At 37.0% G+C, this 22,998-nt stretch overlaps 1 protein-coding gene across 13 annotated transcripts in view; it reads left to right on the top strand.

Moving 5' to 3' along the window:
• The window catches only part of NRXN1 (neurexin 1), a 645,099-nt gene that overhangs the window by 527,347 nt on the left and 94,754 nt on the right, over positions 1–22,998 (top strand). For all 13 annotated transcript variants that reach the window (XM_085218894.1, XM_085218886.1, XM_085218885.1 and 10 more), the window contains one exon: positions 3,647–3,818. In XM_085218894.1, coding sequence (XP_085075020.1) covers positions 3,647–3,818 — 172 coding nt within the window. The remainder of the gene's footprint in view (positions 1–3,646; positions 3,819–22,998) is intronic.

Genomic DNA, 22,998 nt, shown 5'->3' with positions numbered 1-22,998 from the left:
ATTTCTCTTCATGCTGTGAGGTTGGACTCCTACAAGTGGCTGGCCAGAAGCTTTTACACTGTAGGCAAAGCCTACGCTGCACACTGCAACAGCATGTAGGGGTACTTGAGGCAACACCAAGAGTGCTCTTCTGCACAGTTAGTTCTGTAGAGAGAAAATCGACTCCAGCTTCAGAATCATAAGAGCTTCAAGCACAGACAAACTGAAAGTTTTGCTTCTCTGAAGATCTGCTGTTAGGCTGGGCGCTGTGAGGTTTCTCTGTAGGTGAATCAGAAGGCCCTGTGCTGTAGTCTGGGGAGTACTGATAGGATGATGCTTGCAGCAGTATTCATAGTGATGCCTGCATTGAAATTCATTTAAGTTCCAGAGGCAGAGAACAATACTTACACCGTTTCTTGAAATGTTTCATACTTTTCCTGAAAGTGCGTCTTCTCTTCTGGCCTCTCTCAAAAAGAATATTGGAAACTTTCCCATCTCCTATTTGTCTCCACCGTTTTATTTTGCTTTTCCAGTTCACAATAGATAATTAATTGCTATGCTATCTCTCAACTGGGTGAAACTGAGAAAAATGAAACATGGACTAAGAACTGTAAACAGCATGGCAGCCTTCTGCAGGTCCAGTGTGCAGGTCTGATTTTCACCACAGGAGCTATGAATTTATCATCATTGATAGTTGGCAAACGTGGGTGTGAAATGCTTGCTCATTTTCGTCACTGCCAAGGATAACACTCTTCAACAGAAACATTGACTTGTTGGGATCCTTAGTAATGTATAGGCAGAGATGTAGTGCCCATCATCAGGGTGCTGTAAAAGGAACCTCTCACTCAGCATTTATCTGAAACCATTTCTGATGGGAAGATTGAGATTATTAGGAATAAACAACTGCTAAAGGAAATAGCACTTCTTTTACTGCACTGACTAACTGAGACTTGCAAAGGTGAAGAAATGGAAACAGCAATTTAATGCGCTCAGCTTCTAAAGAAGGCAGTTTCTTCTGATCATAATTACATGATTTTAAACTGCTGTGCACAATGGGGCTGTAAACATGCCATGTTTAGCATGATACTCAGAGGCCGAACTTCAATATTTTAAAGTTGTAGGAAAACTTAAACTTGAAACTCAGGTTTGCTTTCTTGTTTTGTAGATTGCGTAAATTTCCACAGATGTTGAGGAAGTGTCAACAAACAAACAAACAAACAAAAAAAAAACACGAAGTATCTCCCTTAAATATTGAGTTTTTCACATTGTCAACTACTCAGATATATCAGAAATAGAATGAAGGAAAGTATACGTAGCGTCCTATCAGCTGTTGTAGCTGGCTGTTTTGTACACTGTGCTTCTGTACAAATGGAGGAAAGTCAGGGAAACTTGTTTTGACTTGTTTGTATGTGTCACATCAGGCCAAAGGTCTGCCTACAAATCTGTAAAATGTTGATTCCACTCAACAATTCCTGGCCATTTACAAATGGTAGATGGCTAACAACTGCAGTAGTGCATTCTCTTATTTTGGAAAAGCTGCTGATACGTTCACCTTTTGTGCTATTTCATTTTGGCTGTATCTGTCCTGTTCTCTGAAAGGCGGTTTCTATTCTTTTTTTTTTAAATCTAAAAGAATATATGTGTGTATATGTTACACGTATGTAAAGCAAATGGGAAAGCAGGTATGCAAAGTGAAGGTTATGAATAGTGTAATTATGAATCACTGGGAAATTAGTCAGCTTTTTTTTAATACTCAATGCCTTTGATTTCTTGGAAGTGTTGTGAAAAGGTGTGTGTGCCACTATCATTAGCTTGCAATTTTTCTGCATTTCATAAAATAGGAAAAGAAGAGACTGCTTTGGAGCCAGAATATTTTGTATTTCTTGTTATATACTTCTGTATATGAGCATATGAAAGAAACAGGTGAAGCAAAAAAGCTACTGCATCAGTAGGAGAAAAGCGTTGAAATCTATTCTAAGCTGTAGTTGAACCAGTGGAAATAAAGTATAGCCATAGTTATTCTCCCAAGATAATAGGAGATTGCTCTGCATCTCACACCTGAGGCAGGAGAAGGCGAGTGAGGCAGATCCTTTATTGACACCTTGTGGATATGGAAAAGTAGGAGAGAACATTCAGTAGAGAGATGCTAAGACAACTCACATGGAGAGAACAGGTATATTTAGAACACGTTTTAAGCAACTGAGCAGATAAGTAAATTTAAGAAATTGCTATTTGGAGTTATTCTGCAAATCTCAGTAGAAAATACTGAGATTTTACTTCTCTAGAAAGATCGTAGCTGTAAAAGCAACAGCTAAATAAAGTACAGTACAGTGTGATGTGAACTTCCATAGGGTTGATGGACTTTCTCCAGAGGTGTTCAGCAGCTGTTTAACTCCATAGCAGGGATATGCAAACAGTGTTGGAAAGTGCAGTCAGGTGTGTAAAAAAGGAAATAATATGAAGTGGAATAATTCCTGAGTTAACCACTCGGGAGATTTCCAAGATGAGGAGCTGAAGGATACACCACTGTCAGTTGTGACAGCAGGACAGTAAGAGGGGGTGACACAAAGAGGTGAAGTAGTTCTGGAAGGGTTTAAGTGAATGATCAAGAGGTATGGAGTGAAATGTTTCATTGTGCTGCACATGACGATGTAAAGACTTTGAGAAGTTTTTTTCACTTTTAAGAGGGAAGTACCAGTACCCACATGTGGTTTCACACAGAATTGCTACTTACTGAGCACAGGGTCCTAATCTCATGCTGAGCAATTGTTTTTTTTTTAATTCCCGTAATTTAATAAATGTCCTTGTTTGAGAATACAATTGATTCTATAGGGGGGAAAAAAAGCATAAATCCATTAAGTTAAACTTTCAATAAACTTTAAAAGGCTTTATTAAACTCTAAATATCCTATTAAAGTGATCGTTTTAATAATTAAAGGACAATAAAATCACAATCATCTGCAAAATCAACAGCCTTAGTCCTGAGTACAAATGCATGTGTGAAGCCTCTTTAGCTGGAGGCACACTCAAGCACAGGAGCTCACAGGCTTGTCGCAGCAGGAGAATCACTCTTGCTCTGAGAACAAGATGCTGTGTGTTTCACAGACACTTCTCACTCCTCTCTGGCTCAGATCAGGAAACTCCCTGTGAGTCACTTGGCCTAGACTTGTCTTCGTGATTCGGAGTTACTAAAGTGTGATGAAAAAAAAGAGTCACTTCCCCCTTCCTAAATTGCAAACTTTTACACCTTTTCCAAGCGATGTTGAAAAGTTTTCTGTTTTGAAAACTAAAAGCTAAAGAAAAGTGTTTAGTTCTCATGGAAATGAGGGATGCATTGGGGGTGCAAAGAAAGAAAACTTGAGCTTTCATCCTCCTTCCCCCTCCTCAACCTGGTTTCTTTTTCCTTGAAAAAGGAAAGAACTCAATTTGGTGAAATAACTAATTTGGAATATCAATTATCCATCAAAGAGAGTTGGACTTACTGAGCTGTCAAGAGGCTTGTCACTGCCACATGCAGGCCTTCAGAAGTTAAATCTGAGGAGGGAAGATGTTAGAAATCTTTTCCTATATGACACACTGTCTCTTTTGCTAAAACAACCCCTAATTAGTTCTTCTCTCCTCCCCACCCCTCTTTTTTTTTCTTTTTTTTTTTTTTTTAATATATGCAGCACCAGGGAAAAATTGGAGTAAAATTTAATGTTGGCACAGATGACATCGCTATCGAAGAAATCAACGCCATCATTAATGATGGAAAATACCACGTAGTACGTTTCACGAGGAGCGGTGGCAATGCCACATTACAGGTGGACAACTGGCCAGTCATCGAACGTTACCCAGCAGGTAAGGGTTTGCACGAACTTCTGTGAGTAAAAGGGGGATCTGTGGAGTTCTGATTGTTATGCTCCTCTTTTAACGCAGCATAAGCTCTTTCTCAGTGTTTTGGTAGCTAATTAAGTAGTTAAAGAGTCTGGAGCAATATGCAGATCGTGATGATGGCATTTCCTAATAAATTTAAAAGCAGAAATTCAGGTTATTACTGGAAATGAAAGATAGAATTATCAGGGCATGAAATAGTGAGTTTGCTTCTTGTTTTCATTTGTTTATATTGGATTATTGTTTTGGGGGGGGGGGGAAAGGCTTTGACAAAAGCTGCTCAGTAAAGTGACTCTCAAATCGATCTCCAAATGATTGGGTAAAACATTTCTGAAGAAAAGTGGTCCATATTCTTTTAATTACAAGAGGTTATTAAAGCTCTCTAAAATTGTGAATTTAGTGGAAGTGTGCTAAAAAAAAAAAAACATAAATGAAAAAGGGCATCAGTTATTATTTGTACAACCAACCAGTCTTCACATAAAATGTAAGCTGTGTAATACTATAACCTATGTAATATTACATAGGTTGCTCCAAAAGTAATGCCTCCTATTTATTTCCATGGAAACTTCAAGAGATACAAAGAGAACAGTAACACTATTTGATAGAGGAAATTCTCAGCTCTGAAACACTGTTCTTCACTGTAGTCACCATCATTTGCTGTGCTTTCTGCCAGCAATGGACAAGACCCTACATGCTGCACTCGTACAAACATGCACCCATGGAGGTTATGCTGTCACTGTCACCACTGCTGAAATGCACCGCCCACTGCCTTACTGTGCTCGTAGACACTGTCAGTGGGCTCTTCACACGCACTTCCATGTCAGACACCATTGTGTCAGACTGCCCCTCTGCTGCCATCTGTCCTACAGCAACAACTGTAACGGGATACCTCTGCTGCCATCCCACCAACATCCACCCCTGAAGCTGTGGGCCAGCCTAATAAAGCAGGAGTCATTACTTTCAGAGCAGCCCTCTTATTTCTGTTATTAATGCTGGTTACTTCAGCAGAACCACTTGTGTGAATACAGCTTTTCCTTGGTAGAGCCCATATTTAATTTTATGCAAATGCCCTGCAGATTACTGTGTTACTAATTTTATTCGTTTTTAAAGGCAACAGTCTTTTTCAGATATGCAGTCCATGTCTTACTGAATAGCATCACTGTGCCATTAAGGTTTACACGCAAGTCTGTGTGTTATCTCTTAACGGTGTGTGTGTTTATACTACTAAACAAAAAGCAGCGAATCCAAAGATAGAAGAGAAGGGTATTCTGGTTTGCCTGTGTTCTATTACCTAAATTATAGTTCTGATTCTAAATTAAAGTTTTCTTCATTTTGGGGGTGGAATAGCATGTTGAGTAAGCCATTCCCCCATAGCAGTCATTGATATTTAGAATTTGGTTTTTTATTGGTGTTTCGGTAGCAGTCCAGCAGTAAAACTGCATTGTAAAAATGAAGTCCAATACAAATATATTCCAAAATTGAAAATATTACCTTTCAAATAATTTCCTGGAAATAATTAAGAATTTAAAAAGTGAAAATATATATTGCAAGTGAAATCACAAATAGCAGGAATTGTTTTGTATATGTATATATAAATATACTTTATATACGTATATGTCCTGTATGAATGAGTGACAGTTCTGAGTGACCATGATTCATGATGAATGATTCATGGCCTCAAGATAGACATATATCTGAGAGGGGAAGGAGGGAGCACTGAATGAAATATGTCCCGTATTCTTTCAGATGTTCCTGTTTCCCTCTTACTATTCTTGTGTTCTGGCTTTTTCAGTGTTTAGTAAATGGTATTTGAAATAAGATGGTAGAAACCAGAGATAAGTCTATCTTAGATTGTGCTCAAACTGTATTTAGCAGAACTGATATATATTACATAAATGATAGATATGAAAATATTTACTCTTTCTGTTCTGTTTCTTCATGAAAATACAAAGTGACTGAAAACAAGGAAGAAATGCAGTTGAGTTCTGAGGTTATTGGCCCACAGGATTTGTTTTTTCTCAACCTAAATCAATACAGAAAATAGAGTGATTTCCTTGGGATGGGAAATAGAATGATTTCCTTGGGATGGAGTTAATAGATTGCAGGGAGGCTGGGTTATTTCTGTAGGAAAAAAAAAAAAAAAAAAAAAAGTAGAGCTTTTTGAGTTTCTTTGAGCAATCTGTGCACAACCAACACTTGGAGGCATTTTCAGTTGCTTCAGCAGATGGGGTACAGAATCTATTGGGTTGCTTTATTGAGGGATCTTCCAGGACTATTGTTGCTCTTCAGTTTTCTTAGTTTCTCTAACTTTTATTTCCCTAGTAATATTTTACAACTCTTGTATTCTTAGGCATTGTTTGTGAAATCTTTCTTCTCCCTTGTCCACCCCTTCTGCCCTCCTTCTATCATGAAAGCATCTAACCATATTTTATCTTTCCATGATGCTCTGTTATTCTGGGTAGTCTTCACTCAAACCCTTTGTAAATGCTAGTTCCTTCACAGACTGTTATTTCATAGAAAAGACAGACCTGCCCAGGAGAATAAACTGATTTGAGCAGTGTTGATTGGCATCATATTAAAAACTATCACCGTAATTTCAGTTCTAAAGATAATATTTCTAAAAGTGATGTCTCAATGAAGTAAAACAATACAGTTTGGCAAATGCTGATATGCCCAATTTACACATTGTACTGCCATTTTAAGGACTAACAATACTGCTTGGCAGTAGTGATTAACTAGCTATGTTCCTCACTGTTTCTGTTTTTAATGGAAGACATGTTGAAAATGTACAATATGGACCAAATTCATCGACATTTGCATGAGTGAGGGCTCATTAGCTTTCAGTTCAGTGCTAGAAAGTATATTCTTTTTTTGCTTTCTGCCTATTTACAGAATTTCTTCTTTATGTATAATTTTTTAATGTCTCCACTGCTGTAGGTGAGCACAGACTTCTCTCTCCTACTTCTGTTGTTGTTTTCGTTTTTTTTTTTTTCTCCAAGAATAGAAACAAAATTAGCAGCTTAATTACTATGTTTGCTATTCTTAAATACACTGGATTTCCTTTTTTAAAACAAACAAAAAATCAATTGGTTGCCTAAAGCAGTGCAGCTGATCAATTCTCCTTTCTTTACTTGGAATTATTATACTTCTGGTTGGATTGTCTGAATACAAGACGTTGCTTATTATTGATCAGCATCTAAAAATACAGGGTGAAGATGTTCTGAGAGGAATTTCTAATCAGAGGTTAGAGGTTCAGGTTTTTCCAGTTTTGTTGCCTATGTGGCTTTCATCCAGCCCCATCTAACTTCTGCAGATGATGGTACAGAGGACAGTCTCATATCCAAGTAACAGTTGGTATTGTATCAGAAGCAGTGGAAGTAGGAACAAGTATCCTGGGAGGAGTATAGGGATGCTGTTGGACTGTGTAGGGATGGTGTCAGGACTGCCAAGGCCCAACTTGAACTAGACTTGGCAGAGGGTGCAAAGAAGAAAAAGAAAGGCTTCTACAGGTACATTAGCCAGAAAAGTTCGCCTTTTTAGTCTCAGAAGGTGAACTCCTCTATTGGGCAATACAGGCACACTGATAAAAATTGACAAGGAGAAAGCAGAGGTACAGCAATGTTTTGCCTCAGTATTCACTGAGCAACTAGTCTTCACATAGCCCTTGAGCAGATTATTTGGAAGGTGAGGACTAGGAGAGAAATGTCCCTTGCACTGTAAGAGAAGATCTGATTTGCAACCACCTGAGGCCCCAAAGCATAGATGAGTTTATGAGTCCTGATGAGATGCATTCCCAGAGTCCTGAGGGAATTGGCTGACATAGTCTCCAAGTCACTTTCAATGATATCTGAAAAGTCATGGCAGTCACAACTGGAGAAGTCTTTGGGGAGATGGGGGAGCTACCTTTCAGTATTTAAAGGAAGGCTATAAGAAAGAAGGATACAGTGTTCTTCACACAGGGTCTTTTTGATAGGACAGGGAATGGTTTCAAACTAAAAGAGGGGAGATTTAAATTGCATATATGGAGGAAGTTTTTTACAATAATGGTGGTGAGCACTGGCACAGGTTACCTAGAGAGGTTCTGATGCCCTATTCCTGGAGAAGTTCAAGGTCAGACTGAACCAAGTTCTGAGCAACTGGATATAGCTGTAGGTGTCCTTCACTGCAGAAGAGTTAAGGCCTAGATGGCTTTTAAAGTTTCCTTCCAACTCAGACAATTCTGTCATTCTTTGAATAGATGAAGATCTTCAGTGTTACCACATGACTGGATGATTTTCGGAATGAAGGACTTAGATTTCAGCGTGTACTTACATTCCTCTGGATTCCCATCAAAGTTTTTTTGACTGCAGAGCTCTACCCTTGCCATTTCTCTGAGTGCAGGGCTAAAGCTGTGAAGATGCGCACTTAAATTTTGGTGACTCTGCACATAGTGGGGGGGTTTGAAACTAGATGATCACTGTGGTCCTTTTCAACCCAGGCCATTCTATGATTCTGCCTTTTATTAAATGTTCATCCTGCTTTCTCCCTTTCTCATTCTGTCAGTTGCTGACAGATAGCTTTATGATTAGAAGTGGCATATTGTAGTTTTTTTGCTAGACAACTGAAATGTCCAGATCTCTGCTCTGGATTTGTATATTCCATCTTTCTTACCTAAACTTGATATTATCTCTCTTGACTTAATGTTTGCCATTCTCCACCTTCCTGAATAACTCCATTATTTCACCTTGGCTGGTTTTTCAGATAATGATTTCCCATTAACTGGGATGCATCGTAATTTCCAATCATATTAAGTAGGAGTAAGAAAACTGCTGACTGTGCATTCAAAGCTCCTGATCAATAGACTAAAACAATTTGCCGTGCAAATCCTCTCTGCTCCTGATAGCTTATCTTCTGTGCTTCAAAACTTTGTTGTATCTGGCTGTCTTGACTACCCGTCTGCTGTTGTGACTATAATATTGTACCGCTGCAGCAACTCCAGCTGCTACTGTGAACTGGCTGCCCTTGTAAATTCAGTTTGGGAATTATTACAGAATGAAATGCAGATTTATGAAGAATGCTTTTCTGGGAGGAAACCAAAGAACTTGTTAATTTGGGTCAAACAGAGCTAATAATTACGGACAAAGGGAAAGCAAAATTACAGGAAATTGGGTTTAGTAATGGGAAAATGTTAATTTTTGTGTTTTCTAAATAAAATATTCTGGATTTTTATGTCAAGATTGCCCAGTGCTTATAAGCAGTTATAGTGACCTGAGATTAAAGCATTTCATTTAGTTTGAAGCAGTCTTTTCTTCTGTACCTGAAAGAAAATCTGTTTCAAATCAAATCAGATGGTGCGGAATAAAAATAATTCTCATAGCAGTACTCATAACCATGTAACAAGAAAAACAATTTGCCTAATTTTTCTAATTTTCTTTTAGTATTAAAAGATGTACACTTCACCGGTCTGGGAAAATGTATTGGAACAAACTACGTGACATTCATTCTAAAGCCACAATAATCACTATTTATTGTGATGGATTTTCAGAATCTCTTTTCCATGAATAACCTTAAGCTTCATGCTGTCACAGGGAATGTGTCCCTGTGAGACTTTTTAAAAAAAAAAAAAAAAAAAAAAAGCTAAGGCACAACCAATCAGTGTACCAGATGGAACCTACTCTTCTACTTTATAGGATTTCCATCATAGATGCAGAGTTGTTTGGATAGAAGATGATCTGTTAGATGTTGGCCTACTGGCCTATGGTTTCAAAGCTATTCACACTGCTGGAAATACTGAGCAATTTGGAAGATGTAGCCTGCTGTAGGCAAATACCTATAACAAAACCTTCCTAGTCATACCAGAGCCCTGGACAACCTTTGAAAAGCGTAACTAAGTTACAGCTGTCCTCATGTGCCCCATGGTACAGCACATGTTGTCAGAGCTGTGTCTGACAGACCTAGATCTGACAGCACAGACATCTCTCGTGCAATTCACACAATGATTGACCAAAACACTACTACTGGAACAGATGTATCTCTGTGATCGGGGAGTATAAATTATGACTGAGTGCATACACCAAAGAGGAATCTATGCAATAGTCTGTGTACTTTGGCAGAAGATCAAACCACAGGCTGACAGTATGGTTAGTGCCAAGTACCTCGGCAGTATGGCAATTGGCAGTTGAGGCTCTTGGGACTTTTGTATGATACGTAATATTTCTGTTTGTTGTTGCCATTGTTGTTTTTTTTATTATTATTGTTGTTTGTTTTGTTTTATCATTTAAAAACATGAGAGCACTTGTTGCCTCCGGGTCTGTGGGCTAAATGAGACTGCTAGGTGAGCGAGACGCTAAATGCTTCTCTTGGTCTCTGTATTGTAGAAACTAGTCGGTGTATCTGCCAGCTAACTGAGCTCCCCAAGAAGCTTAGTTGGCACTCTTAAAATCAAGGGTGGCAATTGTGCTGACCTTTTTTCTTCTTACAGCAAAAATGTTGAGCTCAACTGTTACATGATCACTGTGGCCAAGACAACCACTTAACATGACATCTCCCACGAGTCCTTCCCAAGTCTCACGCAACAGACCCAGGAGAACTCTTCTAGTTGGCTCAGTCTGTACTTGTGACAAGAACTTATCTTCCAGATCCCTTAGGACTTGCTTGTCATGACAGTATAATGTTCCCAGTTTATATATGAGAAGTTGATATCTCTCATTAGGACAAAGACAGGTGATCTAGATCTTCTTTCTCCTAGCTGCCTGCAGAATAGCTCATCCATGCCATGTACTATGTGGGTGGTTGACAGTGGAGATCCATGACAATATCTGCTTTGCTATCTGTTTCTTTAATTCTCACTCAGAGGCTCCTGCATTGACACTGCTGAATCCCATAAAGCCTTTGCTAAGGTCAGGCAAAATAGTTTGACTGGATGATTCTTTTTTCTCTTGTCATATAATGCTGCATATTCTGTTCAGTAGTAACAAATAGTAGCATGCCCTGTTGGATATCTTATTTAAAAACTTAAATTTAAAAAGTGCAGGGACAGAGATAATCTGTCTTGCCTTCTGATCCCACAAATTCATTACAAATATGTTGCTTCCTTCGGGGTTTTGAAGGTCTGGATTGGGAAGAGATACATTCCCATTAGTCATTCTTCTCCCTTGGATCGTCATCAGCTTTACTACAAAGTGGCCTGATTTCTTTCCATGATATCTTTTTTTTTTTTTTTTATGTGGCCAAATATCCTCTTTAATTTATTTTGTTTACTTTGAAAGATTTTTTTTAGATAGAGTTTTGGCAGTTCTATTTGTATTTTTATGTATGTTTCTAATTCTGAAATGCATTGTTTTCTTGCTGATCAAATTTGCTCTTTTTCTTTCATTCTGTAATACAGTCTGTGATGGCGTAGCTATTTGGCCTAGTAGGTCTCACCCTGTATATTTTAACCTTGCAGGTACAAGTCCAAATATTCTTTTTATGCTTTTACCTTCAAGAATTTCCAAATGTCCTTCCTGGCAGAGTCCATCAATCCCTCAGACTGATTACATAATGTAGTTTCTTTCACTTTATCAGATTTCGTTCTTTTGAAATCAAGAATCTGATTTGTAGGCTTATTTTTAGTTGTCCTTGTATTAATTTGAATCAGCTCATGATCACTCAATCAAAAAATGTCACCTACAATTAACTTTTCTCTATTGCTTTCATTACTTATTCAAAGTGAAGCTAAATAGCATTATTTCTTATTTTCTTCTACTAAGCAGATTCTTCAATTACTATTATAGGAAGTCACTCTCTACTTGCAATCATACACTTACGTTTGGCCGTAATGTAAATGGAAAAGGTGTTTTAGCAGTAAGTAAAACAATTTGAAAATAAGGCAGAGAAAAATGTGAAACTCACTTCAGCAAGTCCTCAGAGTATAGTAAGGTGTGAGAAACTCATTTAGTAGGAATCAAAATAGATTAAAAATTAATCAGACTTACTGAGACAGAAACCAGTATTTAAGTGATGGATGTAACTAGGCCAGCATGCTCCCTTACCTTTGTTAATATGTAATCACACAACTGATTTCTTGCACCTTTTTCTGATGGGTGAAGCTGGGACTACTGTTTGGTATGATCAAATGTTTTCCAGCTCATAAATAGGACCCACTTTCAATATGATTCTATTCTTCATGTGAAAGATTGATTTTAATGGAAATGGTGGTCTATTTTCCCATTCTCTGTGGGAGACCCCAGTCAAAGTCCCCTAAAATCAAAGTTTGATATCTGTTTGTTTGTTTTCTTTTGTTTTGTTTTGTTTTTTTAAAAAAAAGCACTGATGCCCTTTGAGAGATTATGAAATTGATATATCCTTCTGTCTTTTGTAGTTAAAGAGCCTAGGTAATACCCAAACAAGACACTAAACTCTCTTTTCAAAAAGTGGTTCCCAAATCAACTTTTTAATTTGACAGCTTATCAGGATTTTCTGTCAGATAATGATATGTAATAATAGGTAATGCTTCTCTAAGTCAGCAGACAGATCTTTCCTTTTTCCTTTATTTTTCATCTTGGATATCCTGGTGAAATACAAAGGCTCATCCCTTCTTAGAGTTGATAGATCCTGTAATTAAATTCAAATCTTGATAAAATGTGTGGTTCAGTTGTCATTGCTTGATCACAGAAGGCATAACACCTTTCAGTTAAATACAGCACGATGGCACAAATGCATCCAGATTAGAAAGGAAAATTTCAAATGAGCAGTGAGTCAGAAAGTGTTCTGAAAAATTAGATGAAACTGATATATTTTATTTTTGTTTCTTGTGGCGAAGGATGGTGCCAGAATTAAGACCACAGGATGTGGGAATTCAAGTTAAGAGAAGTAGAAAGTGGAAGTGAAAAGAGACCTGACAATGAGGCATGGAAAATATATCACAGTAGGTCACATTCACTTCTTCAGGAATGCCATTGTTAGCAATCCCATTAAAAGTCAGATCACAAAAGATGAAACATGGCCAATATATAGGGAATTGTTTCCACACTTCTATTTCTTTTGAACCCGACAGGCACATTTTCATGTAACCTACAGTATCGCTACTTATCCAGTGAAGCAGGATAAATTGAACATGAGGAATTAATGTGGGGTTGGTTAAAAAGAAAAAAATATATATATTACATTATTTAACAAGCAATTTTAACTACTTGGCAGCTTTTTTACAGTGTATTACTTTTTATAGAATGAGTGTATTAAAATATATTTGTCAGTCTTCTTTTATTTCCTAGGGAAGGGCCGTGTTGTCAAAGCCAAACTGTTCCTATTTCCTTTCAACCTGCCTTTTGGACAGTTCATAGCCGTCTTGTTTGAGTTTACACAGGATTTTATTTAATGCATCACTTACTAAGCCAAACGAATATCCGCTAAATTCAGTAAAATTACTAGTGTGTAACAAATACTAATGTGAACAAGCATTGATAGGGTTGCAACAGTGCCCCTCATTTTAGATTACTTACTTGATGGGCACACACATACTGATGCTTTCATTGGCTGATAGAGCACATGAGAGAAGACCAGGATGTACTTCTACTGTGTTTTTCTCTTGTGGTGCAGTTTGTTTCCATTAGCTCCTGGAGCAACACTGAAGTCAGCCTGAAATGGGAACCTTTCTCAGAACAGAACAAATCAATGCAATGTTGAGCATTTGAACTGGACAATCTATCATATAGAAAACAAAATTAATTTTTTCTGCAATGCCATTGTGTTTTAGATGCTCTCAGAAAATGAGATATTTTTTTATTTGGCACATTTTTGTGCATGTGTCCCCAGATATATTTTGCTGGTATTGTGAAGAATGACAGCAAAATAGTACTTTATGTCTTCAGGATAAGAACTTCCATTAAACTATTTCAGAAGCAGTCACTGTGATTCATACTGCAGCAGGGAAAACAGCAACTTGTTCTGTCCTAGATACATTTGCAAAAGACTGCTTTAACTAGCTATTCATGAATAAACAAATCATTGCTGTCCTGAATGAGCATATACCTGCTTTAGACTCTCTTACTGTTTTGTAGCATGTGAACTCGGGACAGAATTTTAACATTTTAGTAGCTATATACATCTGTCCTGTCATCTTGCTGTGTGGTTTGCTTTCTGCAGTCTCAAGCTCCATTGGTTAAAACAAACAAACAACTTAGAAACTGTGTTGTCTACACTTTCAGAATAACGCTTTCTTAAACAGTTTTGTGATTAGTGACAACTCAGTTCTAACCAATTCAATGGTTGTAATCTACAATTGTATTATATCATGCATGGAAAAGTTCAGACCCCTTGAGCAGAAGGTCTTTTCTTTTGCAGCTTATCCTGCCTAGCAGAAAAAAAGACTTGCCTGTATGATCTATACAACCAGGAACCATTATGAGCTGCACAACAGTCAAGATTCTTAACTATCTCAAAGACATCTGAAGCAAGAAATCAAACACTTATTGTTGTATCAGAAGCACAATACATAGTGAAAGATCCAAATTTCAATCCAATATAAGCAAGAGTTGATTGAATTAGAGGCAATGAAACTAAGGTTTTACAAAATTGATATGTGAATATACTAAAGGACAAAGAGTATTTTCCTTGATTGTCTCAATAATGAGGAGAGACAAGAAAAGAAATAGGTGAGCCCAGGTCACCCAATACCTGACTCCCAAGACCTCTGCCATGATTTTCGGGTTTTAGAATCATGGAAGAGTCTTCAAGAAAGGAGCTCTGCTGGGGCTTGATGGGACACACCTGTCTCAACATGGGAAATGTTTCTTGGTACATAACCTGGCAAAACTGATAGAGAGGGAAGAGTTCTACTTCTCAGACGTAAACTGGGAAAATCACTCTGGTGTGATGAAGAAGGCTGGGAAATTCCTAGACGGTGCTGAAGATAACATCTTGTCACAAGAACTAAGTGAGCTAACTAGAAAAAGAGCTGATAGGTAAATTGGTATCTATAAAATTGATTAGCAGTGAACATAGGTAATTTTTTGTCAATAAACTTAATATTGCATGCCATAAATAGTTACCAATGAGGAGTGTTCATCAACTGGAAATATCTCCAGTGGGATTTTACAGGGCTTGAAAATATTTGGCACTTTTATAAGCATCCTGGAAATCTGCATAATATTTGTCACTGAAAATGTGTGGCTGTTAGGAAGAAGCAAACAACCTGGGCCATTCTGTGATTCTGTGAAACAAAAAGCCAAATCTAAGTAGGGAGCAAGGCAGCTGTATTTTAGTTTAGCTCAGTTGCTTGGGAAGCCAGCCTGTAGCAGTGTTAAATGGTAAGACATGGATTTAAGAGCAAAGAATAGAAGTTATGACAATGTAGCAAGGTGCAATGTCCTGGAATTGTATGATTTTGAGAAGTCTAGTGGTTTCATCTTCTAGCTGCTCGCATGAAATATGAGGTGTTTCTGTGGCAAAAGAGATTGTGGATATTGCTCTGTGGACAAAGAAGACTGAAATGTAAGAACATTTGAGGATTTAGCACCCCTCACAACGATTAGAAAATAGGAACGGGTACAAAGTTTGTACCCATATCTGCTATCTGTGGTGCTATGGAAAAAAAATAGCATGTGTGTGTGTTTAAAAAGAGCCTACAAGAGGTTATTTCTTTGTTGCTTTATAGTGTTGAATAAAAAAGTAAGAAATTTCGTGATTACAGTATAAGTACTTTCGGAAGGAGAAAACAGTGGGTGCTTACAGTGCTCTTCAGCCGTTCCTAGAAAGTAATAAGCAGGACTAAGAAATTGAAACAAGAAATAGTGTGATTTCAAACTCATTGCTGAATGATTTTCTTTTATTGTGTGTCATTGTGTCAGTCTAAGATATTTCCCAGAAGAGCTGTTTGAAACCATTTTGGGTTATGAAATAACCAAGTAATAGATTTTTGGCTGAATAGGGTATGAAGTGGGTAAATCTTAATATCCTGTGATACATAGATCAGATCATGCTTCTGTCTACATTAGAAATTTATTATAAATATAAGAATACTTAAGTGGTATGCTAGCATTGTATTCTTAATGGAGATGTAACTATACCTTATGAATTGAGTCATGCCAGAAAAAAGAACACATTTCTGAGTACAATTTCTGCTGGAAAGATGATAATATTCTTATCTAATTCCTTCAACATTGTGGATTTCACTAGATTTTTAAAAGGTCAAGCAGTTTCCTGAGAAAAAGTGGAAGTGTAAATTGTGCTAGCAGAGCTATTTTCTTTCAAAATTTGTTCTTTTCTCTATTTAACATTTCATAAGTGCTTCAAAGTAGAAGTAGAGTCTACCTTTTGCATACTGTGTCAGCAAATGTATTCTTGTAAAAGAGAGTGAAAAATTAAGCATATTGACTTTTGACTATTGATCATGTATTTCCTTGCGAATCCATATACACTTAAATTGTCCAATATTGATAGGGTTTTTTGTGTTGTTGTTGGTTTTTTTTTTTTTTTTTTTTTTTTTGGGGGGGGGGGGGGGGGTTGTTTTATTTTTTTTCATTCCGGGGAAAAATTCAGATTAACTCTGAAAATCAGAATGATAAATTCAGATCTCCACAAAAGTAAGCTGTCAACACTGGGTTGTCCATCTTTAACGTGGCCTTATTAGCTTTAAAACGGAATCCCATGGAAGTGTGTTTTGGGCAAGAGCTTAAAGGATGTGGATATGTCACCTAGTGGAGATCAGATCCACATGTTAGTTGTGGTTGGTATTGGAACACGTAGCTTTCCTGTCTTGATCCCAAAGACTGCCTTGAAACCAGCTGTGACCTGATAACATCCAAGCTCTGTAACCTCAGAGACCTTTTTAATCCATGAGACAGAAATCCACTTGAGAACTTGCTTTTATGGTTGATGTTCAGCATGTCTTTAAGGGCCTTTGAATAGTAGGGTGCACTGAAATAAACTTTTTCAGCAGGAATGATTGGTGACAACAGTATATGTCTCACCTACCTCCCTCCTCTTTCAGTCACTTTATGCAGTAGTGGGATAGTCATAAAAGTCATAAAGGAAAGAAACTCTATAGAAGAATTTTTAATGTAGAAATCCATGATGTTTGAGTAACACAGTTCTTAGTTTTCTTCAAAGTCAGAATCTCAGATCAAAATAACATTTCACCATGATTCTCAATCTTCTCAAACTACAAAAAACAAAACAAAACAACCAAACAAACAAACAAAAAAAACCCACATTCAGAGGTAATCACAAGGGGAAAACATTTAGCTAATCTGAAATCCTTTCCTTTATTAAAAATCAAAAAATTTTTGAAAATTGCGGTGACATGCTACATGCTGTAGATGAATTTAAATGGCAAATGTTAGTGAAATTTATTTATGTATACATATATTTCACTTTATGTATTTATAAAATTGGGGAATCAATTTATTTCACTTTCTAGCAGATAGAACTAAATCATTGCTGGAGTCCACCCATGGCCATTATGCTACTGTGTGGTGGACTGCTCATTATAGTTCTGCCGTCTTAAAACACTGCTTTTATCTCAATGAGCATCTGTTTCTATTATTTACAGTTTCTGTTTCTGTACTCTGCTAAAAGCATTAAAAAAAAAAAAATGTGTGTACAAGTTTAAACCTTTCAATTTGGAATAGATTATTCTTTTATAGTAAAATGTCTGCAAGGCATAAATACACAAGTTGAAATGCCATATTTAGATGGAACTGAAATTGCAGAGCTTGCTTTGGCCAAGGGCTACTTTTTTGCTGCACTGCTGACACAGAACAGATTCTCCTCTCTTAAATGCCATTTTCTATCTACATTGGGTGCACTTGGTTTCTTCTGCTTGTCAAAGGTTTGTCCAAATAGTGACCTCGTTTTTCTTGTTATTGGCTTGCATACAATCATGCGTGTCCATTGGCAAATGAGTTGAATCAGCTTCAATAGATGTATTGAATGTGACAAAGCACCTGTATGGTCCAGGAAGTTGAGACACAGTGGCAGTGATGAACTCCAGCATTATTGTGTTTCATGAAAGAGCACAAAAACAACACTTATAATGTTGCAGTTTTTCTGCTGTTTGTGAGGGTTGATGCTGATTGCTTTGGCTTTTTTATGTGTGTGCTTCTAATCATGTAGTGAATGCAAGATTATTTTCAGTGTGCCTTGCATTGACTTCAGACAGTCTACTAGAGCAGTTCAATTGCAGTGGATTTGATGAACACAGCTGAAGTCCAAACTCTTATTTTCTCTCATTAATTGCATAACCAAGAACAGAATTTAACCTCAGAAGATGTTGCTGGTTTGTTGTTTTTTAGTTGCTTCAAATAATTTTTAGTGTTGCAAATGGTCCAGAAATAATATATGGAAATCATATAGAATTTCCCAAAGTCTTTCACTAACTACAGAAAATTTGATCATATGAGCAATGCCCTTTGGATAGCGTGACCTATTCTGTCCTCAGTTCTCAGCAGCGTGGCTGTTTAAGCCTCAGCAGTGTGGCTTAAACTTAATGAGGAGGCATGTGCGTAGTTAATAAGACTTTTTTCATTGATGGCTTCTACCTGCATACTAGATACTTATGGGATTGCAGACCAATAGAAATTTAAAATAAGAGCTGAGTATGGTGTTTTCCATTTGCCATTGTTCATTTATATTATGTGAGTATTATTTCTGTCAAGAGACATTCTATATAGTGGCTATTTGCTAGCTAGCATGAAATGAAGATCATCCAGATTGCTACCTGGGCAGAAGTCAGAAAGTATTCAGTAGTTGCTGTCTCTGACCTAGCTAATTTTAGATATGGTAGGGCTGAAATATTCTCCAATTTCCAGCCATTGAAAAACTATTGATTAAGAAACTGCTTACAGTCAACTTACGGTTAAATATCTATCAAAAAAGTAACCTTAAATGCTGTGACATTATGATTTGGAAACAGTTCAGAGTCCCTTTTTACCTTGGAGAACTACAAAATGTCACTCTTTGGAGTGATGTGGAGCATGGTACTATACTTATAACAATTCATTTTTTATACCTTAATCTTTCTCTTTAACGATTTCTATCAATTTTCCTGCCTGTTTTAGCAGCAGCTGTACAATATTAGCCCCTATAAATGCTGCACGGGCAGTACAAAGGATCTTTTTATAATACCTGATAACAAAATATGACCTTTAATTTATCAGACAAGTCCTGTGTTTTCTTATCTCCTTGTTGCTTGTCATCTTCTCTTGCTTGCTTTTGATATAATACACCAATCTTATAGTAAGCCATCCAACTTTGCACTAACCAAGATAGATATTGCATTATATGAGGAAGTGAGTGTCAGGAAGAGTGCACTCTTGCTTTAATTATTAATTAATCTAGTGAAACATAATGTTTAAAAAAAAAAAAAAAAACAACCACAAGGTGGAAGGCAGTTGATTTCAGGACAGGGGTTTGCATCTTTCTGAGAGGCTAATGGTCATTTTTAGTTTTATCTTGAAGAAAGTTGCTAAAATACGGTTTAAAATTAGTTTGCTTAATACACAAGCATGAAGCAGGGAGCTTGCAGGTGACCATGAGATGTTTCAGTACCATTTGTGGTATCAGTGGAATGGGAATCAAATTATGTGTACATCATTCAGTAAATGCAGTAAGCAGATTCTCTTTTCAGAGAACCTAGGCTATTGCTTTGTATTTGGTTGTGTTATAAGCTACCAATGCCTGATTTTACTGTGCTGTGAAGACTGCTGTCTGTCATACTGCAAGCAGAATATTCTTTTGGGAAACTTAGTATGTATTGTAAGGAATTTTGAAGTTCCTCTAGGGAAAAAAAAAGACCATATTATACTATGGTCATTTAACATGAACTTGATGGATTTGACATGTTCAAGTTTGTAGAAGTCATACCACATAGCAGTTTCTTTTTTTATAGGTTAACTCTTCTGTAGTGTGAAGCATTGTAGAGTTGAAACCTTACTTATTTGCTACAAATTCTTTCTTTAACTTCAGAGCTTTTTTGTACTTCAGTCATCTAACCAAGCTGACTATAAGTTTTGTTCAAGATACCCAGTGGGAAAAAATAAGCATCCTAGAACTGTGTCTACCTTTTCTTTGAACACTGGAGAAAACCCACATTAGCCTTTTGGATCTGTAGCTCCTCAAACAAGTCTTTCAGGCTGACCGCCGTATCCTTCTCCATACTGCTCAATTCCACCTCCATGTTGTTGTGTGTTGTGCCAGTGTACTTCAGCAGCAGACAAAATATATACAGCTTTATCTGATCCATCCAGAACTTTCTTATTTCTAGGTCAAATAGTTAATAATCAAGTTTATAAAAGCTCAGCAAAAATTGACAGTGTCAGTGCATCGCACAAGCCCAGTGATTTTCCGGGATTGACCTGGACCCCTTGTCCTCTGCAACGTACAACTCAGTGTTATGCCTGAATATACTGGAATAGAAAAGGTGATACTTTGTTTGCAGGCATAAAGGCAAGCTTACTGATGGCTGCTGATGATGACATGCCTGTGTGTGATAGTAGAGCTATTTGCAAAGGCAACAGGCAGGCTCAGAGGATGGAATGTGCTACAGAGTACGTAGATACTGAGTTTGTTAGGAGTGAGACTTGCTGTAATAGCAGGTGAAGGAAGGTTATGCCCAAGGATACCCTACTTGGAAACTTTGGGAATGTACTATGGACCTACAGAGTCTGTGTAAGTAGTCATTCGTATTTGAGTGATCTCTCTAAAAGGGTCTTTGGTCAAACAGAGCAATGCAGCCATTGAGTTCCTTAGATGAAGGTTAAGGATGGTATTTTAACTTGAAACTCAATATAGCTTTACGGATTGTCTGTATACTGGATATTCAAATCTTACTACAGTCAGAATTTGTTGCATTGTTAACATCGACTTATGTTTGAGTTGTGAAACTGAAAGCATTCACATATGGCCAATAGATGGGACCGGTGTGAACAACAGCACGACACTGTCATGTGTGAGTCATGCAGATGTTTATGCATGCAATTGATAGCATTTAAAATATCATTTCCTCTTTTGCTGGGAAGAGGTAAGTAGCACATGCAGAATCATGTTGTACAAATTTTAGTCTTCGTGTTTACAGTTTATTTCTGCATTAATTTTTATTTTTATACAAAAATGTATGCATAATAACAGTAATATATGGTTTAAGAGAACTTCACCATCTATCTTTAATGAGAGCGTGCTTTAGTTACCTAATCTGGCCAAGTGTGGACAGTTTGCCCATGTACCACAGAGCCACAGTGGCTTCTTCCCATGCTGTGCAGTTGACACTTAAGTCAAATTTCATCTTTAACTGCACCTGGAGAAATGGTATGGACTTCTGCCTTCCTCTTGCAGATGTCAGGGGAGACATAATTCAGAAGTAGCAGTGTCAAGATCATGATGAGCAAAACCAGGGAGAGGGGGTTGTTTATAAATGGAGGTAGACATCAGTTTCTTCACTTTGTTATTTATTTCCCTAGCAGATCACTGAAACTAACAAGGTGAATTTTTATTCTGTTAAAGGGCTTGTTTCAAAGAAAATATTCTCTAGATTTTATGTTGTTCTTCACAGACTCTCAATTTTCAACCTTCTTACCCTTTTTCAAGGATGCTACTATTTCACATCAATAACTGACACCTTTATTTCAGAGAACAAAATAGAATTACACTCCAGCTCTGACAATATAATAAATCAGGAGGGATAAAATACATATTAGTGAAGTTCATGTAGTTGGTTTGTCCATGATGACCTATAGATATAAAGGTATGATTAAGTTTTTTTGGGACTGCTTCTTCTCAATCTTGCACAAGATTTAGCTCCAGCTCAAAGATTTGACCTTTTCTGCTCCTTTCTGCTTACCTTGATTCTTTGAAATTACTGTTATTCCCTTGAAGTCTTTCTGCTCATACAGAATTAATACTTTGTTGTGACAAAATATTATCTACTTGGTAGAAGAATGATTCCATCTAGAGTTCAGTTGGGTTAGACATGGTGCACATCTGAGTGAATCGTTTTTACCCAGGTTTTTTGATGAAATAAATTTTGGCAATCTAATCACAAAGTGTCCTGCTGGGTAGTTACATATCTGTTTACAACGATAGTCTGGGCAGCTCGGTTGTTTCTTATGAATTATGGTTGAAAAGTGTGCCTAACAAAGCACTTCGTCTTTCAGAAGAGTAACAGAAATAAAGTATCAAGGACACAGTTTCAGTCAGAGTATTAAAATATTTATTAACCTTCTTGGAAGTATTTTTAGTGAATAAGTTCCTTGTGGTTCACCCTGTTGTTAAAAGGAAAATAAAGGAAGCATGAAAATATGCATGGACTATTTCTGAGGAAAACAATATGTAATATGTTTATGTTTTCTCCACAAGCAATAAAATTACCATAGAATTCAGTGGGACTATCTAGATTCACTGTAGCTAAGTGTATGATCCAAAACAGCTGTTTAGGAAGAAGCAGTTACTGAAAGCACATGGGTTTTCTTGCAGTGTAATACTAAGATTTTTGTTGCTTTCAATGTTCTTTCCATTATTTTCAGTGCTATCTATCATTTTTTGAATGTACTTGTCAAGTTACCTGTGAATCAACTAGTATCCTCATCATTAAACCTGTGTTCTCCTTGAAACTATAGCAAGATAAGTTCCACACCATTTCCTTCTAGCCTTTCCATTTATATTATCTATTTGAAGAATTTAAGCTAATGTAATAATGTCAAATTGTGATGCATTTGACTACATAGTTTTTTTCTGATAAGAAATAGGCTAATGTAATCAGCAATTATTTTTTTTGTGTGACCTTTACAAATCAAATGGTTATTTCCTTACTTTTCATTTGTATTTTGCTCCCAGTGGTGCAAGACTGCCACAGTTAGTATAAAACATAATTTATAGATAGAATCACTTAACGCTAGGGCTCAATATTCTCAAAAGCCTATGTATCACATGGATTTTCTAATGAAATAATTTAAAGAAATGTATAAGCTGGCCAATTCTACATTTATACTGCTAATTCACGGAGGAGTTTCCACAATCACAGTAGAGATGTTCTGGAGCCACTGCCAAGTACTGGAAGAGGAAGGAGCAATAAGCTTGGTCTAGGATAAATCCAGTGGCAGTAATGGAATTACAGCAGAGAAGTGCCTTTGTGGTGAGAAACTGGAGTGGTGACTGCAGGCTGTCCTTCACTAAGTGCAACAGATTTGCACTCACT

Source organism: Meleagris gallopavo, chromosome 2 (genome assembly GCF_905368555.1).
Source record: "Meleagris gallopavo chromosome 2, MGAL_WU_HG_1.1, whole genome shotgun sequence".
NCBI classification, from domain to species: Eukaryota; Metazoa; Chordata; class Aves; order Galliformes; family Phasianidae; genus Meleagris; species Meleagris gallopavo.
This window is presented reverse-complemented; position numbering and strand designations above follow the sequence as displayed.